The sequence below is a fragment of the Musa acuminata genome, chromosome BXJ3-3, assembly GCF_036884655.1.
Source record: "Musa acuminata AAA Group cultivar baxijiao chromosome BXJ3-3, Cavendish_Baxijiao_AAA, whole genome shotgun sequence".
Classification (NCBI taxonomy): Eukaryota; Viridiplantae; Streptophyta; class Magnoliopsida; order Zingiberales; family Musaceae; genus Musa; species Musa acuminata.
In genome coordinates, this window is record NC_088351.1 from 36,538,405 (window position 1) to 36,564,616 (window position 26,212).

Sequence of the window (26,212 nt, forward strand, 5' to 3'; positions counted from 1 at the left end):
CTACAGAAGCATGAGTTCTAATACATCCTCTTTTGGATACCATCAATCGAGGTCTCTTTGAGCCTTACGGTGGGCATCATCCGGTAAGGTCTACAATAGTCTTCAGTGATCCGAGATCTTCGAGTGATGAGGAATCGTCCGTTTTGAATGGATCCCACACAGTTCGTCTTTTCGAGATGAAACTAAATAGTATTTGGGAGAGAAAGCATCTTGGGCTCCTTGGAAGGTGGGTTCATCAACCATCATCACTTGATGCTTGACGAGGATGCCATTTGTAGTACGTGAAGGCAAGTCTTGGGTCAAAAGAGCATCATCATCCTGCAGAAATAGGTGCCTTGATCGATCATTAATAAAAGATAAATTCTCTCTTAATCTTTGAGTTTTTTCTCTTAGTTCTCTACAGTGACCCATTAATGTCATTTAGGGCAAGGTAGAAGGTGCCAAGACGTTTTGTCTGCAGCAACAAAGTCTCAAGAGGTTGCAATTTTCACAGGAACTAAAGATCAAAAGATGCAGTTAAGACCACAGTAAGATACCTGCTCTTTAGCAGAGGCAAAGATCTCAACAAGCACCAATCACCGAATGAAAGCGAGATCACCCTGTTGGACTCGAAGATAGAAATCACATCAACTTGTTTGCTGTACTGAGAAGAGATATGGAAGCATGAAAGACAAAATTGAGAGAAACGACAAAGAGTGAACTGATTGATAGTCCTGGCAAGTGAGACAACAGACCAAATTAACAAGGAATACAACACATTGGAGATAACATTAATTACATAGCATAAATATCATTGCTAACTGAACAGTGGAAACCCCCTTGTAGTGTATGTGTATAGCTATCTCTTTACAAAAGAAAGAGCAGATATTGAAGCAAGATATGCAAGTTGACTTACATGATTTTGGGTATTGCTAAAACAATCTTCTAAAACTTCCTGTTAAGCATTTTAACTTGTCTAATTCAAATTGAGGCTCATGATCTTGAAAAGAGTTGGCTTTGTTACAGCAGTTAATTTGGGGAACAAGATTTTTGCATCCACTAGGTAATTGACTTCGTCCCAACTCCTGTTGTTTTCATGGCCAATTGTTGAAATGGGTATAGTAGTCCATGTCATTATCGTCGATATCAATGTCATCATCGCCATCACCAAAGCTGACATCATCATCATCATCACTGTCATGATCATCATCATTGTCATCATCGTTGTTGTCATTATCATAGTCATATTCATCATCATAGTCGAATTCAGAATCCAACCGATTTGTCATCAGAAACTTCCCATGAAAAAAAAAAGTGACATTAGATGTTTGTGAGAAAGCAACAGTAATTTTGTGTAACTGAAAAAGGAAGTGCACTTGTGAATAGAAAAGTAATAAAAATCTTTTCTGAGCAGATATGTTACTCTGTTCCTAAACTAATAATAAATAGAATAGCATGGAAATGATGCCTCGTTGGGGATGAAAATTGCCAAAACCTAAAATGACTTTTTAGCATTCAAGTCTATGTCATGTATTCTAAATAAATAACCTTGGTTGTTTCAAATTTCAATAAGGTGATTTTGAATGTTCTTGAGACCAAATCGCATCAAATCCAATATATTTATGATCCTAAGATTCGGATTGGTTAAGGATAACTGAGAACACAAGTCAGCTTAAGCAGACACAAAGTACTAGGATATTCATGATACGTACCTCATCCAGATTTATGGTTTGGGCAGGTTCCTTTGTGTTAGGAACCCAGATTTTTATGTCATTTTCCATTCCACTACTTGCAATCATGGTGGCATAAGGGTGAGATTCAATACAATTCACCACATATTTGTCTCCTTCCATCGCACGCAAGAGTTCCCCATCTTTCTTCCTCCAAATAAATATGCGTCCACAATCAGACCCACTAACCACATACTCACAATTAGGCCCAAAGAAGCTGACACCCTTTACTGTGTTTCTGTTGCGGTGCCCTTTGTAGACCCTAAGTCCAGGCCTCACATTTGTATCAATAGGAGATAGAGATGTTGCATCTACATCAGACTTATCATCTGAATCACTATCCAACTCTAAGAATGCAGCAACAGGATTTGAGCCCAGACCTTGATCCTTCGGAAACAGATAGATGAACTCGTTGATATAAGATGCTAGCAGCTCACTGGTGTCTGAGTATGCCAAGCCTGTTATGCCTTCTGTATGATCAATCAGATGTGGAGGACAGAAGCAATCATATGGATAACCGTAATTTGTTGACCCATCCCATTTATACTTGCGAATGTCATAAACACGAGCATAGTCATCAGCTCCAGCAACTGCAAAAAAGTTGGGATTTCTTGGATCTATCGCAATAGCATTTAGATTAACAAGTGACATATAAGCTATGCTGCTTGTAAAAGATCTGCATATGAAGAGCTTTGTTGAACTTTTGGATCTCAGGTCGAACTAGGAGGAAGAAACTGTGTCAGGAACATGCAAGATGGCATATTGGTAAAAGTTGCAAGCAAGAAGAGACCAATTGAAAACTCACGTGCCGAACCAGGCCATCTTCACCGCAGCTAAAAAAAACATGAGGACTTCCAGGCTCGATAGCCACCTTATGGACTGCACCATCATGTTCAGCTAGCAATTTTACAGCTACTTGTCCACCTTCACGTAACTGGGCAAGTCTCACCTGATGACATTAATTAAGGCCAAAGAGATATTATATCTGCAAATAAAAAAGAGAACATTAAAGAGGGAACAACACTAAAAGAAAGCAACTTATGAAAGCATATACCTCTCCATCAGCAGCAGATGTAACAATAGTCCGGTCGCTAGAGTAAGGCATGAAGCGTGCTTGGAAAACATTGTTTTTGTGGCCAGAGTTGAATGAAATCCTAACAGTTCCAACAGCCCAATCCCATAGTATTACTGTTCTATCATCTGATCCCGATACAAGAATGTTCCCATCTGCGTTTAAGCTCACAGTATTCACACAACCTTCATGCTTGTTTAGCTTTCTGTCAATTCCCAAACGCAAAACAAGATCCTGTCAACAAAAAGGTTTAATTTTTTTTGAAAATCTAGAATATCACAAGCAATATGCATAATATTTCAATCAAATTCTGCCATGAAACTAAAGAAGCTTAAACTTTTAAAAAAAAATGAAGGTTCCAGAAGAAATTGGAGCAGCTATGCTACTACATATGATCTTTCCTCTACTTTTCCTAAATTTTGCTGAATTCTCCAACTGTAGTGCTACTTCTATTACCCATCTAATTCACCAATTCAAGCCCTGTGTCATTTTCTGCCATTTTTATGTTTAAACAATAGTCTCTATAATATCTTTGTCAAATTGATTCCCTGATATATGGACAGAAGACAGAAAAACCCAGAAGTGTTGCAAATCTTGCATGAGTCTACGGAGACGAGATTAGAAAAAGCATAGAATGCAAGTAAATTCATCCTGCACCTCCCATGCAAACTATCAGTGAAAGATCATAAGCACCTCCTTTACGTTCCATACGCACAAAAAATACAAATCGAGACACACCCACTAGATCTCTACCAGAGTGATCATCTTGCACCACTGCTTACAAGTACCACCATCAACTTATAGTACTTCCTGCAAAGAATTCAAATTTCAGTGCATTACCAGTATCGGGCAGTGTCCAGACAAGTATATTACTGAGTACATATATACTACTGGTCGGTTCCAATTGAAACCAGTCGAACCACTACAAGTAGAGAGGAACATATACACCAGGAAGTGATAAGGCAAAGGAGTACAACAGCAGCAACAGCAAGGAGGAGGAGGCCACTTCGAGGAGGAGGTTGAGGAAGCCGAAGGGGAGTAGGTGGAGGAAGCAAAGGAGAATGATGCGCCGACATAGATAATGCAAAGATAAATGACAACTAAAAAAGTCATGGCAGGACTACCTAGCTAATAAAAAATGGCCTGAACTAGAGCTTCAAACTGAGAAACAAAAAAAAGAGCAAGATTCGATTACAACAGCTACTACAATAAAAAAAGGTATGGAAGGAAAAAGATTTTTGCAAAACCTAACATGGCAATTGAGGGACTATTAGCTTATGTCCTTGAATATGTTAGGAAGCATGGCAAAAAGACCAAGCAAATAGTCATAAAAAAAAGAAAAAAGCAAGTCACTTCCAAGGTGGACAAACGGACTGCACAGGATTCCCATCAATTGCAGGGTTCTAGAAACATCAATGTACTGCCTAAGAAGGTTGTTCTCACAACACGAACCCTGAGTCTCTATATCGCAAAGGAAAAACATTACCATCAAACTAAGGTGCACCCTAGTTCCCTTTGATATACTGTAGTCAAACTTTAGCATGGCTTTCAGTCACATCTTGTAAAATCGATGCATACAGGTCATATTCCAGACATATATTGGTTTTCGGTTCAAGTTCAAGTTCAACATTTAAATCTCTCTCTCTCTCTCTCCAAAGAGAAAATTCAGGGTCTAATTTTTAATTAGAAAAATCTAGTGCAAAATCCTCCCTTTTCTCCATTAATATGTCATCTATTTTCTAAACGTTATACTGCCATTTTAAGAGTTTGAAACACAAAGCTAAACCTATAACTTCAACCTTTATCAGCTTCAAGCTAATTAGAAATTAGGCCAAGAATACTGCAATAGCCTTCAAACGTCAAGGTTGTCGTAAACAGAGGACCAACACACCGCTTAAATTTCAACTATATTGGAGTCACTTGGTTGTCATGTAAACTTTGTTCTAGCGTACCTTCACAATTTTCCTCAATGAAGAATAGTTCCTTCATAAATAATGAAGAGAGCCTATCCGCTGTCCATACTCTGATCAATAAACTGGCCACTTGTAAAAGTTACGAGAAGTTTTCTCACCCGAAAAATGAATCTACAAGTTCACATAAAACCTTACGATGAAAGGATCAGTTGTGCTGAAACCGATTAAACAATTGAGAGTAGGGTTCCAAGATGAAGTAATGATCAAAGCTTCAATTGAAATACCCTACAAAATGGAACTATTGAACACAACCAAACCAATAAGGACGCACCTCGGAAGCCCCAGCGCGATGGGCGAAAGTTCTAGGCGAGAGGAACCCAACCTCGCGCTGGCATAGGTTGAGAATCCCACTGTTGCAGCTCCTCTTCCGCTTGCCCGAGGTAGCCATCCTGAACCCTCAAACGCGATTCTCGAGTAAAAAACTCCCCACAAGTGGTCTTCGCGAAACTATCACCGCCTCGCGTCCGACAACAGCGAGGAGGGGAGGGGAGGGGGCCAAGAGACGCGATGCGAAGGCGATGGAGGACTACCCAGAGATCTCGCCACGGAACGAAACGACGGCGAGGGATTCCACAGCGACGAGGATGACGACGAGGTGCGGTGTCGATGGTGCGCTCCGCTCGATCTGTCACACCACGCGTATCTCTTTACCTGCGGTGCACGTGCAGAGTCCATTTAATAAGAGTTTTCTCTCGCAACATAAAAAAGCTGCAATTTTCTAATAACTCCTTATTTTGTTCATTTTATGCATCAGCCGATCAACGCCTCCTTTTATACATTTCCATCGGCTCATTGGTTGCCGATGCGAATCGCTCCACTCGATCTACCCCCAATTCTAAACGATTCGAAGCCGCCGCCCGTCTCCTCTCCCCGTGCCCTAATCCTTCTCCGTGCACCGCCTCTCCCCATCGTCGCTGTTGCTGCTGGGCCGCTGTCAAAGGCTTCTCCATCGAAGCACCTCCGGCGTCGGAAGGTAAGACCAATTCATTTGTTGTGGTTCCATGGTGGATAATCTCGGGAATAACGAAAGCACGGAGAGTTGTACGGACTCGGTTATCAGCTGTCTGCCTCGAGAAGGAATGGAATTCGACTCCGAACAGGACGCTCACGAATTCTACACTCAGTATGGATGGAAGACTGGATTCAGTATCCGAAGAGAGTATGGGAATAGATCGAGGAAGACTGATCAGATAACGTCTAGAAAATTCACTTGTTCTAAGGAGGGGTTTCGAGGCCCCGACAAACGGCAGGAAAAGGTAAGGCACCCGAAGAGTCCTCGTCCTGAGACCAGGACTGGTTGCCTTGCGCACATGACCATTAAGCTCAGCAAGACGAATGGAAAATATCTGATCTGCAGCTTCGAAGCTGAACACAATCACCCTCTCCACATCCCTCCGTGTCCTTACTTGATACGGTCGAATCCGAAAATTTCGGAAGCACAGGGCTCGGAGGTTCTTTTAGCTAATGATTACAGCTTATGCAAGCAAGACCACAGGAATCACCTTTCCACTAAACGACAGCGAGACATGAAGTATGGAGAAGCTGGAAGCTTACTTAAGTACTTCCAAACTCAGTTGATGGAAAATCCTTCGTTCTATTATGCAGTGCAATTAGATGCAGATGAAAAGATAGCTAATGTATTTTGGACAGATCCGAGAATGATAATTAATTATTGTCATTTTGGTGATGTTGTCTCATTCGAAACAAAGTTTCGGAGCAACAAAGAACTCCGTCCCTTTTCATCATTTGTGGGCTTTAATCATCATAGAGAGACCATCGTGTTTGGAGCAGCACTTTTGTATGATGAAACTACAGCGTCTTTCCAGTGGTTGTTTGAGACTTTCCTTGAGGCAATGTCGGGCAAGAAACCCAAAACCATGTTCACCGATCAGGATGATGCCATATCAAAAGCAGTCTCTCTAGTTATGCCAGAAACATACCATCAGTTTTGTATTTCACACATGAAACAAAATGCTGGTAAAAATCTTAGTCAGTTGTTTAAAGGTGACTTTGATTTTAAGAAAGAATTCAAAGCTTGTATCAGTCAATATGAGGAAGTGGACGAGTTCCTACATGCATGGGATGCAATGCTTGATAAGTATAGCATTCATGACAACAGTTGGTTGCAAAAAATATTTGAAGTGAAAGAGAAATGGGCCAGACCATACATAAAGTACAGCTTTTCAGCTGGAATTAGGAGTTCAAATTTGAGTGAGAGTTTGAACTCTAGCTTGAGAAACTATCTCAAGTCTGATATGGACTTGGTGCAGTTTTTTAGGCATTTTGAACGGGTGTTTAATGATAATTGGTATACGGAATTGGAGTCCGAATACAATTCTAGGGAAAAGCTGCCGAAGTTTAAGATTAAGGCTCCCATGCTGATGCAAACTGCAGTAATTTACACCAATAATATTTTTCAGTTGTTCCAGTCTGAGTATGAGGAATTCCAATCGGCTTACATCACATACCGCAACGAGAGCGGCCCAACTCATGAATACTTGGTTGCAATTTGTGATCAACCCACAGTGTACAAAGTCATTGGGGACCCTTTGGAGCAAAGTGTGTCATGTACCTGCAGGAAGTTTGAGACACATGGATACTTATGTAGCCATGCTGTGAAAGTTCTTGATGCTATGGACATCAAGTACCTGCCAAGCAAGTATATCTCAAGACGATGGTCAAAGGATGCAAGGGATGAGAGCATGAAGGACCAAGATGGTAAGAATATCCAACTTACCACAAACATGAAAGCTTCAATGCATTATCGATACTTGTGCCCCAAGTATGTTAGGCTTGTTGCTCGAGCATCAGAATGTGAGGAAGCTTATAAGTTTTTGGACAAATGTTCAGCTGACTTGAGCATGAAAGTTGAAGAAATCATACAAAAGGGAAAAGACATAAACGAAGCTGCTTTTGAGACTTGTGATCCTTTATCTTTGTCAACTTCATACCAAAAGGATGAATCAGTAAAAGATTTTGAGAGTTCAGACATTATAAGAGCAAAAGGCCTTAAAAACTAAAAAGAACCCCAACTCAAAACTACTTGACCAGATAAATGATGGATCAAATCCTTCTCCTTTGACTGGGCACACTTTATTGCAGGTAACACACAACAAGGGTAAAATAACTTTCACTTACATTGAGCTTTTATATCATGTGTAATATTTAATATATGTGAAATAGGGTGTGGAGAGACCTTCAGATATGCCTTCAATAGGACTCATCATCCATTATCCAGCATATCAGACATCAGCTGGTGTATGTTGCAATATTTCAGACACAAAGAAATAAGTAGCTCTCCATAATCCTTGGATAATAAAATTTTACCTTTGATATCCATAGGCCATTGGTTATCCAGATTCATCAGCATGGATGAACTCTGGAGTAGTTCAGCAGAGGGGCAGTCCTATGTTGACACAGTTTTTTGGGGTATTTTTCTCGACTTGCTAACTTTACACATGTTCAACTCTTTTTGATGAATCACATGCTAAATTTAACTGGTATTTTTACCAACTTTTGCTTGCGGTGTGTCGATCTGCTAACAGGGATCAACTGTTTGTTCCTCGTTTCAAAGTTCTCAAGCACTAGATACGACACATTGCACTCAGGTAAGATAATTAATCTGTAGATAATGATGATACTTGATGCTTGAATAATTGATTTTAATTTTTTTAACTTTTGTTGTCAGGCACAGAGTTTTGAGAACAAACAATAGTCTGCGATTTGATACTGTTGAGCCTAGGTGATTGAAAATGGGTATGTAATAATAGGTCCAGTATACAATGTTTCTTTCTGTGAATATCGTATGAGCATTGATTATACCTACACATAGGAAATTTGAATTAAATGTATACATATGATTTGCACTTCCCACCCAAGTGCAACCAATAGTCTGCCTGTTCAAAATAAACTTCCCTTTAAATGAAAGGAATAGTTAACTTAAGATTTAGTTTGTCAATCAGAGTATGTTTTGGCTAAAATTACCTCGTAGAAGGCCCTCAATGCTTGTTTTGGCATATGTACTACGTTTCATGAAGAGTTTGCTATGTCCAAAAGCCCTCTGCTTTGTTCTCAGCATGACAGAGTGCATGGAGCTGGTTGCTGTGCCTCTTTGGGATTCCCGCAGGCTTATCCTCACCAAGGACATCGATGCTTCTGACCCTTTGCCTCCATGTTGGGCCTCATCAAGGTATTCGTTAGCGTGTCTCTTCTTTTTCTTCTTCACTTCTTTGTGTTGTAGGTTTTGTTCATGTTTGTGATAACTTCATGACTTTATGAAAACTACTATGCTTTCAATTTGATATTTTATTTCTTACAAATTTTTAGTTCTATTCACTTTGTTGTAGCAGAACAATTGTTGCAGGATGGTATGCTGTGGAACAGTGGCTTCAGAATGCTGATTTACGTAGTTGAGCTGGCAGCCATGATGGTTATCCCTCATACTGTTGCATATGTGATAATTGAAGGTCATTCTGCTCTTTTGATACTCTTTCCACCAAATTTCTTCTTTTTTTAATTATCATGTTTCAGTGTGTGCAAATTTTGGTTTCTGAAAAATTGTACCCAAATTTGTCTTTTAGTATAATACTTTTCTTGTATGCGTTCATGAACCTAAGGTATTCAATTTCGAATAATATCATCTGTATCGGACGGTACGTATTGGTTTGTCAGCAGACCGGTACATGGATTGCCCACTACCGGGTGGTATATATATATACCGCTTGATATACAGTACCGTATCGTACCAAACGAATCTCGAAACTCCAGTACGGTATGATATTTCAATCCTTGCATGAAACCTACCAACTAAGGCATGAACTAGAACATTCTTTCATAGTCACACTGGCATAATATAGTCTGCTACCTGTTGATAACTAGTTTCCTTAATTCCATTAGTTGTCACTGTTTTTTGGTGCTAAAAATATGTCAAGAAGTTTTCACCAGAAGAGTTTTTATGAGAATTTGGAAGTATCAATAAGTGGCTAGCTATTTTATTTAGACAATTTTCTTGAGATTTGTTTTTTAATTGGTAAATATTTAAAATACTGATATCTGTGATGTAATCCGTAAGCTTAGAGGTTACATGATTGTCCTAGGTTTAAGAGGGGTTAGGATCAGATACTAAAGAATGGAATGTATAATGATCTGATATTTGGACAATCTGTATTGTTCTTGTAAGAATTTTTACAAGTGAAGAATCGATCAAATCCAAGCTGCTTTAGGGCTTTTCATACCTTAGCTTAGTTAGAAAATCGAGGGAAGTGGATGAAGCCATGAGTACACAATCAGATCTGAACCAAGAGCCGGCTTTTCAGAGTGAATTTGTAGTGGAAACAGCAAAAAGTAGCTTGAGTATGTTGAAAATATTGTGAGTTCATAAGTCACAACTAAGAGAATGTAACAAAAGTTGGGAGAAAATATAGAAGTTGTGATGTGGGTATGACTTTTTTGTTGGCAATGGTGAGTTCTTTTATATTTTACCCCTTATTACCAACTGTGGCTTTTAAAATTACATTCATCAACTTTTATGATCACATTTACCCTTTGAATTTGTTGAATTTGATTTGTTTACCGCACAAGTGGTTTGTTATTTCCTTGAAAAATAATTTAGCTAGTACAGGAGAAATCATCACGATATGCTTTGCAATTCTTTTATTATATCCCATTGAAATTGGAATGGCCAAGAGAGAGATTCAGTATGTGTATGCTAAGAATGCTTAGTGAAAAAATCCTTGCACAAAAATCTTGGAAAATTTTTTAACTGATATGATTAACTGATTTCAGTGTAATGTTCAAATGAAATGGTTCTCAAATGGACCGTGTAATTGATGAATCAAATACATGAATTCGGAAATCAACAATTCTTATTTTGTTAAACAGTTGTTTTAGCTTCGCTTTTAGTTAAATGACATGACATAGGAAACTATATTGTGATGGTTGGCATGCTGTAGAGTTGTAATGTTGGACATTGCCATCTTTTAATTCTTACCCGAATGGATGACCTATATTATATTTTATATATTAAGGATTTGTGCATGCATGTTCTTGATACATGATACAAGTTTACACAACATTATTTACTCTAAATTTTACCCATAATGCCTTAGTAATAGAAGAATTTCTGATAATTTACCTGAGGGACAATTTGTTGATACCTTATGAAATTAGGGAGTCTTATAGAATTTGTTAATTGTTACTGTAATGATTGTCCATAATGCCCAAAATATTAGTTTTTAGATGCCACACAAAACATTCACTTGCTTAATGGTTTGAAGGATCGACACAAATTTAAGAATCTTTTGAAAGATAGTAACGATTCAGTATCATTTGTTAGAGTTGTAAACGAAACCATAATAACAGATGCCAAAATGACGACTAGCTGATTATGCTGTAACTAATTTCATTATTCAGTCCCAATTCGATAATGCACAATAGACATTTTTCAGACCTGATTTATTTGGTATGTTGCTGTATAAAAAGTTGTTTCTGCAAGAAACTATGTTTATTGTAGAAATTCAAGTGTTTATGACCTTTTTTTGCATAAGCTATTTACTTTTGATCTAACGGAAAAATTAACTTTGGCCAAATGTATCACACATATGTTACCATTATTCTGGAAACAAGATTCTTAAATTGACTGGTTAAATAGTATGAAAAATTATGAATTTATGGGAATAAAATTCTTGTCTTAAATGGGTCAAGCATATTATGGAGAACCCTTGACATGGGGGATGTAAACACTTGGTTGTCGTCACGATGGAAAAGGAGCCTGTTGGTGACGAGTCATTACAAAAAGATTTATGCATGTACTGGTGACAACTCACTGCTTCTTTTCCATGCATGGTGATGGATAAAAAGATCTGTAGTTTGCTGCAACCCCAACTTGAATAAACCCTGCAGAAACAAGATCAAGCAGCAACTCAGTCGTCATTTACAAGAGACGATCTGTACAATAACACAAGTGCAGTGCAGCTTAAGCAAATCCAGGCAGAGGTTTATTGCTTTCTGAATGCTTTAGACACAAACTCTATCCATACTTCAGAATAATTACCATAAGTTCTTCCTTTGCCTTTTTCTTTTCCTGCTTTGCATAAGCACAAGTTTCTTCAAATAGTAGTGAACAATGAAAGGGAAAAAAAGTTGACAATAAGCAGAAAGGACTGCCAAAGTTTCATGCATACTTATTCTTAACTTCCAACGCAGGGATGGAGTACTTGAGGTTTGAACAGCAAGAACAGAAGGTATTTAATACCTGCACTCATGCAACCGGCATTGCTTATATTTACTTTCTCCTTTTCCTTTTTCCCTTTTCACTTTCTCTTTAGGGTTTCATTTATGCCTTTTCTTGCAGCATCTGCTTTGCTTCATGCGACAGTTTGGAACCTTAAATACATTTATATATACACACACACATTGCTCCATCCACTCCAAGTTGCGTGTCTCCGTCTCATCTATGGCAGCATTGCCAGGGGCCTCAACGCTGAAGCTGTACTATGGGAAGCCCATGCTACCAGATGTGTCCAGGGTGCTTGCATGCCTCTACGAGAAGGACGTCAAGTTCGAGCTCATCGACATGTATGAAGGCCAGCACATGCCTTATGAATTCCTCAGCCTTCAGGTAAGCAAATGGACCTTTATGCTCCTCCGAGAACATCAAATTGTTTGGAGTACGAAGCTGTTGTTTGTAGACATGTATTCGTCAAGCCAACAGAAGTTTTGGTGGCTCCAATGCACTTCCATGGAACTTTATCTGCCTCAGTTCTTGAATGTGGTTTCAGGCCTTTACAAGAGCACCTGTCACTGTGGTGGAAGATGGAAGCACTTTCACATTAGGTAATGCACTCTTTCATGAAACTCACAGTAGTCTATATTCAACTTATGGATTGTCAACATTTTCTCCTTTCTCAATCTCCCATGTAACCACAGATTATGCATGCCTGCTTAGAAGAAACCTTACATCCACATTGCAGTAGTTTTAGGAAAAATAACACAAAAAAGGAGCTAATGTGTTTTTTCTTTTGTTAGAGATTAAACACTTGGACTTGGAACAAATTTAATACTGTTATTATGGTTTTCTATAGGTGTAGGGAAATCATATCAATTTATTCCAAGAAAACTTTAATAGATGCAATTTCATTTGTTCCCTTTGAACTATGTTAAATTAGCCCTCACCACGAATCTGAAATCATCGATTTTGGTTTTGGAACTATCTATTCTGGTTCTACCAAATTTGAAACCAAATCGGCTCCAGACAATTCTGGTTCTAGTTCTTAATTTGTTGGTTCTGGTTTGAACCATTAGTTTCAATTGGTAATCTAAATAAATAGATAAATTATTCTACTAAGATTCAAACTCAAAATTGAACCGTATGGCTTCGGTTTCGGTTCGAATTGAATTGAGGTGAAGGCTAATTTACCCCACGTATCATTGGTAAACGTTTATTTACCTTATTATTTCATCCATACACAAAATTTAACATTGGAAGTGTATTTATGTATACTCGACCATTTGATCTGGTGGTGTGTATCTGACTTCGATTCTAATAGGTTTAGGCTTCAAACTTTTGCTTCGATTCTAACAGGTGTCTTTAGCCTCATCTGACCAGTTGTGTTGCAGAATCCAGAGCATTATGCCGCTACATCTCTGCGAAGTATGCTGACCGCGGGAACAGTTATCTCCTGGGAAGCGACATCCTTGAGAGAGCCTCCATCGAGCAATGGCTGAAGCTGGAGGAACACAACTTCCATCCTCCAAGCTGGGAACTCGTCTTCCACCTTGCATTTGCTACGCCCATGGTGGATCCCGACCCGGATCTGATCACCAGGAGCGAGCGGCGGCTGGCGAGCGTTCTCGATGTGTACGACCAACGGCTGAGCGAGAACGAGTTCCTGGCCGGCGACAAGTTCACTCTCGCTGACCTCTCCCACCTCCCCAACTCACACTACCTCGCCACTTCCCGACAGTGGCGCCATCTATTCGATGTGAGGAAGAACGTGCGAAGGTGGTGGGAGTCGATCTCAAAGCGGCGTTCGTGGACCAACGTGGTTGAGATACTGACCGAGGTTGAAGTCTTGAAGGAGCAGATCGCCGCCGGAGAAGAAAACACCACCACTCTTCACCTTCTGCCTTTCACGTCTCATCGAACGTCATCTTCGACGACTGGCTACGTTCTACCAGCTCAAGTAACTCAGTCGATCGAAGTGGTTCCTTATTCGCCACCTCAGTCCCAACCAGAATCTACTCCATCTCCCCCTCAGACAACACCACAAGGTTCAGTTGGTGAGTTGCTTCACTGCCGGCCACCGATCGAGTAGCTCAAACTACTACTGATGTAAAGTTCACTTACGTCTCAGGTGGAACGACTCCAACACCAGCAGATGCTTCCCAGTCTTCACAACAAACTTGGAAGACTTCCAAAGAAGATGCGAGTTCTTCTTCTTACACGGTAATTCTTGCCGATTCGATTGGGTGGATGGATAGAACTTTGTTCATGCCTTGTCTGCCACTGAACAGGTCTCGACGCCAGCTCAAACTAAAGAATCAAATCTTTCCGGTATTAAGAGCCCTCAACCTAGTCAGGAGATCACATCATCAGCAAGTGCTCCATTAGCTACGTCTACTACCGAGACTTGGAAGGGATCTGCTCCTTCTGTGTCCGACAGCGGAAGATCAACGCCAGTGGATGATTCAATGCCTCGGCAGCAATCGTCTCCTACCACTTCTGAAGTAAGATCAACTACTTCTTGGAACGTAAGGTTTTCTAATGGATTACACTTGCTACTCGTGTGACACCTGCCATTGGACAGGCTTCCAACTTGAGGACTGCTGAAGGAGTTGCTCCTTCGATGTCCAGTGGACCAACTCCAACAGCAGCTGATGCTTCCCAGACTTCAATGAGACCAACCCCTCTAACCCAAAACACAACTCCTGTAAAGCTTTCATCACAACCAAATCAAGTAGAATCGGTGACTACATATGTGGATACTCCATTAGCTACATCTCTTACCCAACCTTCTATCGGACAAACTATAGAAATTTCAAAAGGACCAACTCCTTTAACCCAAACAACAACTCCAACATCAGCAGATAAGCCTTTATCACAGCCAAACCAGGTTGATGCAATACCTACATCTCCTACTCAGGCTTCTATTGGACAAGCTTCAGAAGTTTCAAAAGGATCAACCCCTTTGTCCCAAAGCACAACTCCAACACCAATAGAGACTACAAAGCCTTCATCACAACCAAATCAAGTTGAAGAAGTAACATCTCCTACCCAGGCTTCTATTGGACAAGCTTCAGAAGTTTCAAAAGGATCAACCCCTTTATCCCAAAACGCAACTCCAACACCAGTAGAGACTTCAAAGCCTTCATCGCAACCAAATCAGGTTGAAGCAGTAACTACATCTCCTACTCAGGCTTTTATTGGACAAGCTTCAGAAGTTTCAAAAGGATCAACCCCTTTGTCCCAAAGCACAACTCCAACACCAGTAGAGACTTCGAAGCCTTCATCGCAACCAAATCAGGTTGAAGCAGTAACTACATCTCCTACTCAGGCTTCTATTGGACAAGCTTCAGAAGTTTCAAAAGGATCAACCCCTTTATCCCAAAGCACAACACCAACACCAGTAGAGACTTCAAAGCCTTCATCGCAACCAAATCAGGTTGAAGCAGTAACTACATCTCCTACTCAGGCTTCTGTTGGACAAGCTTCAGAAGTTTCAAAAGGATCAACCCCTTTGTCCCAAAGCACAACTCCAACACCAGTAGAGACTTCAAAGCCTTCATCACAACCAAATCAAGTTGAAGTAGTAACTACATCTCCTACCCAGGCTTCTATTGGACAAGCTTCAGAAGTTTCAAAAGGATCAACCCCTTTATCCCAAAGCGCAACTCCAACACCAGTAGAGACTTCAAAGCCTTCATCGAAACCAAATCAGGTTGAAGCAGTAACTACATCTCCTACTCAGGCTTCTATTGGACAAGCTTCAGAAGTTTCAAAAGGATCGACTCCTTTGTCCCAAAGCACAACTCCAACACCAGGAGAGACTTCAAAGCCTTCATCACAACCAAATCAAGTTGAAGCAGTAACTACATCTCCTACCCAGGCTTCTATTGGACAAGCTTCAGAAGTTTCAAAAGGATCAACCCCTTTATCCCAAAGCGCAACTCCAACACCAGTAGAGACTTCAAAGCCTTCATCGCAACCAAATCAGGTTGAAGCAGTAACTACATCTCCTACTCAGGCTTCTATTGGACAAGCTTCAGAAGTTTCAAAAGGATCAACCCCTTTGTCCCAAAGCACAACTCCAACACCAATAGAGACTTCAAAGCCTTCATCACAACCAAATCAAGTTGAAGTAGTAACTACATCTCCTACCCAGGCTTCTATTGGACAAGCTTCAGAAGTTTCAAAAGGATCAACCCCTTTATCCCAAAGCGCAACTCCAACACCAGTAGAGACTTCAAAGCCTTCATCGAAACCAAATCAGGTTGAAGCAGTAACTACATCTCCTACTCAGGCTTCTGTTGGACAAGCTTCAGAAGTTTCAAAAGGATCAACCCCTTTGTCCCAAAGCACAACTCCAACACCAGTAGAGACTTCAAAGCCTTCATCACAACCAAATCAAGTTGAAGTAGTAACTACATCTCCTACCCAGGCTTCTATTGGACAAGCTTCAGAAGTTTCAAAAGGATCAACCCCTTTATCCCAAAGCGCAACTCCAACATCAGTAGAGACTTCAAAGCCTTCATCGAAACCAAATCAGGTTGAAGCAGTAACTACATCTCCTACTCAGGCTTCTATTGGACAAGCTTCAGAAGTTTCAAAAGGATCGACTCCTTTGTCCCAAAGCACAACTCCAACACCAGGAGAGACTTCAAAGCCTTCATCACAACCAAATCAAGTTGAAGCAGTAACTACATCTCCTACCCAGGCTTCTATTGGACAAGCTTCAGAAGTTTCAAAAGGATCAACCCCTTTATCCCAAAGCGCAACTCCAACACCAGTAGAGACTTCAAAGCCTTCATCGCAACCAAATCAGGTTGAAGCAGTAACTACATCTCCTACTCAGGCTTCTATTGGACAAGCTTCAGAAGTTTCAAAAGGATCAACCCCTTTGTCCCAAAGCACAACTCCAACACCAATAGAGACTTCAAAGCCTTCATCACAACCAAATCAAGTTGAAGCAGTAACTACATCTCCTACCCAGGCTTCAATTGGACAAGCTTCAGAAGTTTCAAAAGGATCAACCCCTTTATCCCAAAGCGCAACTCCAACACCAGTAAAGACTTCAAAGCCTTCATCGCAACCAAATCAGGTTGAAACAATAACTACATCTCCTACTCAGGCTTCTATTGGACAAGCTTCAGAAGTTTCAAAAGGATCAACCCCTTTGTCCCAAAGCACAACTCCAACACCAGTAGAGACTTCAAAGCCTTCATCGCAACCAAATCAAGTTGAAGTAGTAACTACATCTCCTACTCAGGCTTCTATTGGACAAGCTTTAGAAGTTTCAAAAGGATCAACCCCTTTGTCCCAAAGCACAACTCCAACACCAGTAGAGACTTCAAAGCCTTCATCACAACCAAATCAAGTTGAAGCAGTAACTACATCTCCTACCCAGGCTTCTATTGGACAAGCTTCAGAAGTTTCAAAAGGATCAACTCCTTTATCCCAAAGCGCAACTCCAACACCAGTAGAGACTTCAAAGCCTTCATCGCAACCAAATCAGGTTGAAGCAGTAACTACATCTCCTACTCTGGCTTCTATTGGACAAGCTTCAGAAGTTTCAAAAGGATCAACCCCTTTGTCCCAAAGCACAACTCCAACACCAATAGAGACTTCAAAGCCTTCATCACAACCAAATCAAGTTGAAGCAATAACTACATCTCCTACTCAGGCTTCTATTGGACGAGCTTCAGAAGTTTCAAAAGGATCAACCCCTTTGTCCCAAAGCACAACTCCAACACCAGTAGAGACTTCAAAGCATTCATCACAACCAAATCAAGTTGAAGGAGTAACTACATCTCCTACCCAGGCTTCTATTGGACAAGCTTCAGAAGTTTCAAAAGGATCAACCCCTTTATCCCAAAGCGCAACTCCTACACCAGTAGAGACTTCAAAGCCTTCATCGCAACCAAATCAGGTTGAAGCAATAACTACATCTCCTACTCAGGCTTCTATTGGACAAGCTTCAGAAGTTTCAAAAGGATCAACCCCTTTGTCCCAAAGCACAACTCCAACACCAGTAGAGACTTCAAAGCCTTCATCACAACCAAATCAAGTTGAAGCAGTAACTACATCTCCTACCCAGGCTTCTATTGTACAAGCTTCAGAAGTTTCAAAAGGATCAACCCCTTTATCCCAAAGCGCAACTCCAACACCAGTAGAGACTTCAAAGCCTTCATCGCAACCGAATCAGGTTGAAGCAGTAACTACATCTCCTACTCAGGCTTCTATTGGACAAGCTTCAGAAGTTTCAAAAGGATCAACCCCTTTGTCCCAAAGCACAACTCCAACACCATTAGAGTCTTCAAAGCCTTCATCACAACCAAATCAAGTTGAAGCAGTAACTACATCTCCTACCCAGGCTTCTATTGGACAAGCTTCAGAAGTTTCAAAAGGATCAACCCCTTTATCCCAAAGCGCAACTCCAACACCAGTAGAGACTTCAAAGCCTTCATCGCAACCAAATCAGGTTGAAGCAGTAACTACATCTCCTACCCAAGCTTCTATTGGACAAGCTTTAGAAGTTTCAAAAGGATCAACCCCTTTATCCCAAAGCGCAACTCCAACACCAGTAGAGACTTCAAAGCCTTCATCGCAACCAAATCAGGTTGAAGCAGTAACTACATCTCCTACTCAGGCTTCTATTGGACAAGCTTTAGAAGTTTCAAAAGGATCAACCCCTTTGTCCCAAAGCACAACTCCAACACCAGGAGAGACTTCAAAGCCTTCATCACAACCAAATCAAGTTGAAGCAGTAACTACATCTCCTACTCAGGCTTCTATTGGACGAGCTTCAGAAGTTTCAAAAGGATCAACCCCTTTGTCCCAAAGCACAACTCCAACACCAGTAGAGACTTCAAAGCCTTCATCACAACCAAATCAAGTTGAAGGAGTAACTACATCTCCTACCCAGGCTTCTATTGGACAAGCTTCAGAAGTTTCAAAAGGATCAACCCCTTTATCCCAAAGCGCAACTCCTACACCAGTAGAGACTTCAAAGCCTTCATCGCAACCAAATCAGGTTGAAGCAGTAACTACATCTCATACTCAGGCTTCTATTGGACAAGCTTCAGAAGTTTCAAAAGGATCAACCCCTCTATCCCAAAGAACAACTCAAACATCGGTAGATACTTCAAAGCCTTCATCACAACCAAATCAGGTTGAAGCAGTAACTACATCTCCTACTCAGGCTTCTATTGGACAAGCTTCAGAAGTTTCAAAAGGATCAACCCCTCTATCCCAAAGAACAACTCAAACACCGGTAGATACTTCAAAGCCTTCATCACAACCAAATCAGGTTGAAGCAGTAACTACATCTCCTACTCAGGCTTCTATTGGAAAAGCTTCAGAAGTTTCAAAAGGATCAACCCCTTTGTCCCAAAGCACAACTCCAACACCAGTAGGGACTTCAAAGCCTTCATCACAACCAAATCAAGTTGAAGCAGTAACTACATCTCCTACCCAGGATTCTATTGGACAAGCTTCAGAAGTTTCAAAAGGATCAACCCCTCTATCCCAAAGCACAACTACAACACCAACAGATACTTCAAAGTCTTCATCGCAACCAAATCAGGTTGAAGCAATAACTACATCTCCTTCCCAGGCTTCTATTGGACGAGCTCAGGGTTACTCACCTAAAGAAGAATCCAATAAAGATCAAACCAGCAATCAAGCTACACTTGACACAAAGTCTGCTGCACAAGAAGTAAGTCCCAACAATTATTTGGAGTCAACTTACATTTCTACATGCTCAATAACTTGCTTCTCTTACCAGCCTTTTACAGGACTGACGTCTACTAGGAAGACTTCCAACGAATCTGCTTCTCCATCCAGCAGAACTACACCATCTGCAGATGTTTCTTCTAACCCTACAACACAACCACCTACCCTCAATCTTGCCACCAATCAAGCAACTCAAACTAATACAGATGTAAATTATACTTCTTATGTAGGATATATTACTAATCATTCAAGCAATCAATTAGATTAGGCTGGATGATCAAACCTTTGTTCTTCCTTTGCGAACAGGTACCCACTTCAGGGATTTCCAAAGCACCAGCTTCTCCTGATGCTTCCATGCCTTGGCCACAGCTACCGCCAGCCAATCAAGCAACTGGAACCACTGTTGATGACAAGTCTACTACTCATGAAGAAAAAGCTAGTAGCAACACACCAAGCACCCAACCAAAACCGGCTACATCAACAGGTGCTCAACAATCTACTCCTGACAAGGCCCAGCAAGATCCTCAAATAGTCGCAACAGAGGCATTTCGACAAGCAGATAGTCCTCAAACAGTTTCTTCTACCCCATCGAAAGGTGAACAAGCTTCAACTCGAACACCTCAACAAGAACAGCATGACTCATCAACTAGTCAACAAGTACCTAAAAATACTCAGTCAGCCCAACAAGAAGACACAAAAGACCAGCCAATAATTAGTCAACCAGAATCAAACACTCCTACTGTTTCTGGATCAATTGATTCTACAAAACCACAAACAGATTCTACCAGTGGATCAGAAAAGAAGTCAAGTTCTACTCAGTAGATGCTAATGATTCCAAGTCCACAAGCATGTGCTGTTAAATAAATCCAAGAACACCTACAGTTTATTATTATCATAAGCTCTGTATCATTAGTTTGTTATACTGTAGATTTCAGCAGCTTCTCTCGATCAGAGATCTACCATGTATTGAGTACCAATCTATCGAACAAAGCATAATGCTTAGGGTGTTAAATCCTTGAGGAACACCATAAACCATGGTCTTTAATGGTAGGGTAGACGATTTGTCCATTATATTTACAATATGTTAACTATAAATGCACAAGACAAGCACAATGCTCCCATGAAGATTACCATTTCCTAAAACAAAGGCTATCTTCTAATCAGTGCTAAAGCTTCCATCTAAGCCAACTTGGTGTTAGTCTAATCTCTTGGCTCAATCTAAGATTTGTACTCACCTTAACTATGTCAGTAATTAAAGAGACTACACAGAATATGCGAGTACTTCCTGTAAATATTACTTAGGTCTTTGATAATGAGAAGGAAGACAACATGATAGAGAACAGTAAGAGATACAGGTATATAATGGACAAATGACGCATGAATAACAATTTTATGAGATTATTATAATAACATGTAAATTGAACAGCTTCATTTATTAGTATGATGCCAAATAGGACTTACACAGAACACATGTAAGGGACTAGAGATGTATGTGAGGAAACTGTAGAGTATGCAATCAAGATGCTTTAGCTTCGGTCTGCAGTAAATGAAGGAGAGATGAATGCACTCGGTTGTAGATGTTTTAACAGTATAACTCAGATCCTCCGCGACTTTAGTGCTTCGAAGCGGGCAGTTAAAGCTTCATAATCAGGCAACTTTGGATGAACATGAGTACCTGAGTTTTTCTTTGATGACTCTTGGTGACTATCAGCATATGATTCTTCAGAATGAACCTGTTGCGAAGGCAACACAGGAGGAGGCCTACTTGGTGGGGGATGACTCTCCAGAGGAGGTGATTCCATCTCAAGTTCTTCATCGGTATCCGATTCGAGTCCATCTGAATCATCAAACTTTATGTCTGAATGTGCAGTATGTGTTGTGCAGCTGTTCCTCCTCAGTATTCTTTTCTCATCCAGGTTGACAGTATCCATGCTGTCATCATCCATATTGTTTGAACAATTGAAACTCTGTGAATTGAAAAACTTTCCTGGGGGCTTGACTTCATTTTCCGAAAGATCATTTGTTCCATATGGTTGACAAGAACTGAGAGACTGTCTCTGCAGTCTCTCTGGCTGATTAAATTTGTTGAGATTGCATATCAAGGTGTCCATTTGCGTTGGCTGATCAAAAGAATGAGAATTCTGATTGGCAAGATGAGCTGCAGCTTGTGCAGCCTGAATTGCTTTCTCTGCAGACTCTGCAGCAGCTTGAGCAGCCGACATGGGATCATTGAATTGCAAAATAGAACCTTCTCTGTTGTTGTTAGGCCTATGAAAAAAAGCAGCATAAAAATAAGTTTAAGAAGCATTTATCAATTGGTTAAAACAGAAGGAGAGATGAAACCTGATATAAGGTTCGTTTGGTTGTATGTCATGTAGTGGTAATGTAGGTTTAGCAGGGAAGCTTGCGCCACTAGTGAAGGTGCATGGTCCTTCCTGTAAATTAAAAATATATATTCATATAATTTTGTCAATTCACTATGCAATCGTAAGCAAGTACACATGCAGAGGGGCAAACACACACACACACAGCTTTTGCAACATACTAAAGCTTCCTCAGGAGGTTTGAGAAGCTCCTGCTCAGACTCTGCTGCATCCCACGTAACCCGATACTCCTTTGCTATTTCCTTGAGGACTTTCAGCTTAATTTCACCAGTTGGCTTCCTGACTGATAACTTCTCAATAAGCTACAAATAGAGAACGTGTAAGAACTTGATACTTGTTAAAAATATATTATAGATGCATGCAAAAGGAAGTATAAGAATAAATCAAACAATTAGAAGATTCAGTGTTGCAGCAGGAGGCATTATATTGTTTTTAATTCCCCACCTTTCCAGCTGGGTGGCATGTGCTATGTATTGGCACTATATCAGCGCGAGCTTGAATGATATGGTATATTGAATTATAGAATCATAGATATTAGAAATATTTGTGATCAGACAGTATTTGTGTACATACACGTATACATTCACAATAATACACTAATGTGTGGTACATAGAAACATATGTCGACATATGCATGTGAAAAAATCAGCCTGCCTTCAAATTAGACCAGCACAGACTCATGAGTGGGAAGCTTCATTTGAGGTTCATGATTTAGCCATCTCATTTTCACGTACAACTAAAAATTCAACAACCCATCACAAAAATATTAGGGTGGAAATGTGAAGCTACTCTAACATGCAACTCAGTGAAATAGCTATACCAGCCTCCTGATACTTTTCATGAATCTGCCCCCTTTTATATATTTTGCACTTTCCACGGCAGTCATCTCTATAGTATTGCTCCGACAAATTAGATAGGCAAGTTGGATGAATAAAAAAAAGAAATCAGCACTCATGAGAGTATGGCATTCTTTTACACTTAGGCTTGTCAACAGATGGGATATTGTACCTACCTCTTCCATATTAAAGAACAATGTCGGCGAACACTAGTATGTTATAAAAACAAACAACTGACAGCAGAGAAAAAAATGTTATGTAAAAAATACAATAATCACCAATGGGTCTTGGGAGAATAAAAGTGGTTACCATGCAGTTTACACCAGACTCAGGTCGTAGATCTGTTGCAGCAGATACAAAATCTTTTCCATATTTCTTTTCAAACATATGAACAATTCTGCTAAGTTCCGGAATTTCTGAGCACCTTGGTGAAGCATATATCAAGCTTGAAATACCTTCTTTCAAATCTGGTGGGCAAATCCTAAAATAACGAAAAGAATTAGAATAACTTCTATATAGTTTGTTGACTAAAAGCAAATTGAACAAACCTTTGTTTTGCAATGATAGGAAGGCGAGCCACTAATAGCTCACAGAAAAGTTCAATGATCTCGTTGGCTGCCATAACATTTTGGTCTCTAATAACATGCTCAACCTACAATAATATTGATGAATCAGTATAGCAAAACAAGAAACTGTTGCTTAAATTTGTATTGCAGTTACTTTTATGATCTCTGATTAGGCATTAAAAAAATCTGAAAAATACTTCACCAGATTCTGACTTAAATAATATACGACAAGAAATTCAAAGGCAGAAATTTTTTTAAAAAAAATTGTTGTTACAAATATTTTAAATTTAAGTCATTATAGCTCTACCAAAACCCATAAAAGAAGATTTCGTAATTTTAATTTGTCTAGTGATATTGCCTCAACAATGCTCACTGACAGAAAAATATCCCTGTTGCCAACACCTAGCACTTGAGACCAATTGCATATGTGACTAGTTCATCCAACCAACACCTAGCATGGTCACTCCATTAAGAACTTGGCGAAAATTCAAAATGAGATGCATGCAATGCGATGATTTATAAGGCATTTACCAAGTTTTAAATACCAGATTCAGATGAATTAGCACAAGGATAAGTCAACAGAGAAAGCTTAGGCAAGAAGAAAGCGAATGCTAAATAATTTTGAAAAAAAGATGACACTTGCAAATATAAATGACAAGTCAACAGTTACACTGTAGAAAATGAAAATCAAGTATAACCTGGTATCCAGAATAGCAAATTCAGCATAATGTTGCATTCAAAAAAGAGCTTCTGGTATGAAAAATCTTTTACTGATGAACATACAAAATTTCAGAAAGAACATATATATTTCATAAATATATATTTTATGATTAAGGATAAAGAAGCACTAATTTGAAAAAAGATAACAGATGATGCTTCAAGAAGTAAAAAAGAAATATGTTATATTGATCAGACTCAAACCGGACAGATACTTCAAGGTATATAAAATATGACCAAAGACATAATATATTGCTTAAATAGAATAGAAACAATTATTCTACAGACGGGGTTGTATGTTTCAAGAGGAAGAACTTTGACATTTGAAGATTCCACTGCATTTAATAAGACCTAATACAAAGCATAATGCTGGAGATTAATGTAAATCCACCTAGAGAGACTAATAAGCAAGTCATCTTCAAAAAGATGTTGATATTGGCACCATCATTAGATGTTCATGAAAAATAACCACAAGAATCAATAAGTAGCACAGTTCACAAAAAATAAAGTCCAGTGAGGTCATGCATTTGTTAACAAAAAATAAAGTCCATTGAGGTCGTGCATTTGTTGCTGGAATACTTTGTCTGGATCAAAGTTGAAGCAATAACAGAAGACACTTGACAACCCAAACCTAAATTGCTGCTTTGTAAAAAGCCAAAACCTAGACATGAATCTTGGACCTAAATCATACACACAAGTAATATGTAAAAGACCAAAAAGGCAAATAAGTAAAATTTGTGTGTTCCAGCTTTTCAAGAATGTTGAACTTTTTGTCCAATCAACTACGCAAAATATCTCTATAATTACTTCACTACATTTTAAATTAAGAACATATGACAAAAGATGGAGATGCAGAAGCTGAAGAAACTTATCGTAATATACGACCAAAAAGGGTTTTATAGCTTATGTTGACTTGATATTGCACTCAATAGAACTCAATGGCCATTGAGATGTTTGTGATTCCGATTTGTTGCCTGAAACATTTGTCTGGAACAAGTTCGATGTCATAACAGAGGACCTGTTGTTCTTGTTGTAGATGAAACCCATCCCATTCTTCCTTAACGAAACCTAACAAGCGAAGCAAAACCCCATATCTTGGATCCATACGGCAGCCGCAAGATCCGGATCGTAATACTAACAAAAGAAGGAAACGAGATGGGGGATGGGAACGGAGGGTACGGACTCTGATGCGAGCGGTCTCGTCGCGGCCGGATTCGAGAAGCATGGCGACGTCGCGCCGCATCTGCCGCACCTGCGCCTCCCGCTTGTTCCGCAGCAGCTTTATCCGCGCCGTCGCCATCTTCGCCTCCGTCTTGCTGAAAGAGGATACAGAAAACCCCAACCCGAAAGATGAGAGACCGACACACGACAAGCCCAGAAAGAAGAAAAAGATCTCCCGATCTTGCAAAGAAGAAGCGAGGAGATGGAGACGAGTCGACGAAGGAAGAGAACGGAAGACGCCGAACCATTTCGAGGAGTTGAAGCCGCGGCCGAGGATGGCGGATGCGCCCGCTCCCATCAGCTTCCGGACCGCTCGAACGGCCGACGGTTTGGCCTCCGAAGCCATTTCGATTGCAGTAGTAATAGCAGGCGGAGATGGAGTGAGCGTGTGAGAGAGAAAGAGAGGGCGGAGTGGGGGAGGAGGGCAGCGTTGTTAGAGGGGGCGGAGTTGCAACGGTAACCTGTTGATGGAGACTGGTGTTTGCTAGTGGTCATCCCTAGTGAAATCCGACTGTCTGCTTTTATTCTTATAAATCCCCAATATTCTAACCCAATATCATACCTACCTTTTTACTTGTCCAGACCTTGTGGTGGGTCCCACTTAAATCACTCATCGTGTTAGATCGCGAGGGACGGGTAGCGAAACAATATTGTTTGCCACTATGCGTTTTCTGAATGAGTTGGTTCGGGTCACCATAGGTGAGAAGCGAAGAACGTGACTCGTGGAACGTTGGGGCCATGGAAGCGAAAATTTTAGTGGGGTAGCACCGACTCAAGCCTGGGC

The 26,212-nt window shown here is 40.2% G+C and overlaps 4 protein-coding genes across 13 annotated transcripts; 2 read left to right on the top strand and 2 right to left on the bottom strand.

Annotated features, from left to right (window-relative positions):
• Positions 1–765: 765 nt before the first annotated feature.
• LOC135634413 (uncharacterized) lies at positions 766–6,124 on the bottom strand. 2 transcript variants are annotated; one of them, XM_065144881.1, is made up of 7 exons: positions 5,965–6,124; positions 5,532–5,868; positions 5,026–5,405; positions 2,764–3,015; positions 2,515–2,658; positions 1,692–2,429; positions 766–1,274 (listed from the first exon to the last, which is right to left on the bottom strand). In XM_065144881.1, exons 3-7 carry the CDS (start codon positions 5,140–5,142, stop codon positions 1,074–1,076), a joined length of 1,452 nt encoding a protein of 483 aa, XP_065000953.1. In that variant the 5' UTR covers positions 5,143–5,405; positions 5,532–5,868; positions 5,965–6,124; the 3' UTR covers positions 766–1,073. The 2 variants fall into 2 exon arrangements, with proteins under 2 accessions (XP_065000953.1, XP_065000952.1); XM_065144880.1 differs by having other exon boundaries at positions 5,026–5,868.
• On the top strand, positions 5,756–7,774 carry LOC135632571 (protein FAR1-RELATED SEQUENCE 7-like). The gene has a single exon (XM_065141180.1). The coding sequence runs from the start codon at positions 5,756–5,758 to the stop codon at positions 7,772–7,774; it is 2,019 nt and encodes a 672-aa protein (XP_064997252.1).
• On the top strand, positions 7,770–20,652 carry LOC135634412 (uncharacterized). 7 transcript variants are annotated; one of them, XM_065144872.1, is made up of 16 exons: positions 7,770–7,856; positions 7,938–8,012; positions 8,097–8,183; positions 8,300–8,362; positions 8,443–8,510; positions 8,830–8,943; positions 9,104–9,220; positions 11,958–11,995; positions 12,106–12,372; positions 12,533–12,587; positions 13,371–14,033; positions 14,108–14,199; positions 14,268–14,480; positions 14,561–19,687; positions 19,757–19,912; positions 20,011–20,652. In XM_065144872.1, the coding sequence occupies exons 6-16, from the start codon at positions 8,904–8,906 to the stop codon at positions 20,524–20,526; spliced, it is 7,284 nt and encodes a 2,427-aa protein (XP_065000944.1). In that variant the 5' UTR covers positions 7,770–7,856; positions 7,938–8,012; positions 8,097–8,183; positions 8,300–8,362; positions 8,443–8,510; positions 8,830–8,903; the 3' UTR covers positions 20,527–20,652. The 7 variants fall into 7 exon arrangements, with proteins under 7 accessions (XP_065000944.1, XP_065000945.1, XP_065000946.1 ...); XM_065144873.1 differs by having other exon boundaries at positions 9,118–9,220; XM_065144874.1 differs by lacking the exons at positions 7,770–7,856; positions 7,938–8,012; positions 8,097–8,183; ... (1 more) ...; positions 8,443–8,510; positions 8,830–8,943 and having other exon boundaries at positions 9,109–9,220; positions 11,613–11,995.
• LOC103978705 (uncharacterized) lies at positions 20,227–25,887 on the bottom strand. Of its 3 annotated transcripts, XM_065144882.1 has the most exons (9): positions 25,674–25,887; positions 25,391–25,523; positions 23,473–23,576; positions 23,234–23,405; positions 22,250–22,390; positions 22,048–22,139; positions 21,380–21,972; positions 21,166–21,241; positions 20,228–20,365 (listed from the first exon to the last, which is right to left on the bottom strand). In XM_065144882.1, the coding sequence occupies exons 1-8, from the start codon at positions 25,772–25,774 to the stop codon at positions 21,231–21,233; spliced, it is 1,347 nt and encodes a 448-aa protein (XP_065000954.1). In that variant the 5' UTR covers positions 25,775–25,887; the 3' UTR covers positions 20,228–20,365; positions 21,166–21,230. The 3 variants fall into 3 exon arrangements, with proteins under 3 accessions (XP_009392873.2, XP_065000954.1, XP_018679163.2); XM_009394598.3 differs by lacking the exon at positions 21,166–21,241 and having other exon boundaries at positions 20,227–20,365; XM_018823618.2 differs by having other exon boundaries at positions 21,166–21,972.
• Between the last annotated feature and the right edge of the window lie 325 nt (positions 25,888–26,212).

What these genes read in the sequence shown, in the direction of transcription:
- LOC135632571 (XM_065141180.1), top strand. Translation starts at nt 5,756, where the DNA reads ATGGTGGATAATCTCGGGAATAACGAAAGCACGGAGAGTTGTACGGAC.
- LOC135634413 (XM_065144881.1), bottom strand. Translation starts at nt 5,142, where the DNA reads ATGGCTACCTCGGGCAAGCGGAAGAGGAGCTGCAACAGTGGGATTCTC. An exon ending in CATCTGCTGCTGATGGAGAG is followed by an intron (nt 2,659 to 2,763) that starts GTATATGCTTTC and finishes TAATGTCATCAG; the next exon opens with GTGAGACTTGCCCAGTTACG. An exon ending in AAACCATAAATCTGGATGAG is followed by an intron (nt 1,275 to 1,691) that starts GTACGTATCATG and finishes TTTCATGGGAAG; the next exon opens with TTTCTGATGACAAATCGGTT.
- LOC103978705 (XM_018823618.2), bottom strand. Translation starts at nt 25,774, where the DNA reads ATGGCTTCGGAGGCCAAACCGTCGGCCGTTCGAGCGGTCCGGAAGCTG. An exon ending in AACCTCCTGAGGAAGCTTTA is followed by an intron (nt 22,140 to 22,249) that starts GTATGTTGCAAA and finishes TTTAATTTACAG; the next exon opens with GAAGGACCATGCACCTTCAC. An exon ending in CCAAACGAACCTTATATCAG is followed by an intron (nt 21,973 to 22,047) that starts GTTTCATCTCTC and finishes TTTTTTTCATAG; the next exon opens with GCCTAACAACAACAGAGAAG.
- LOC135634412 (XM_065144872.1), top strand. Translation starts at nt 8,904, where the DNA reads ATGCTTCTGACCCTTTGCCTCCATGTTGGGCCTCATCAAG. An exon ending in AACACCACAAGGTTCAGTTG is followed by an intron (nt 14,034 to 14,107) that starts GTGAGTTGCTTC and finishes CTTACGTCTCAG; the next exon opens with GTGGAACGACTCCAACACCA. An exon ending in CGAGTTCTTCTTCTTACACG is followed by an intron (nt 14,200 to 14,267) that starts GTAATTCTTGCC and finishes GCCACTGAACAG; the next exon opens with GTCTCGACGCCAGCTCAAAC.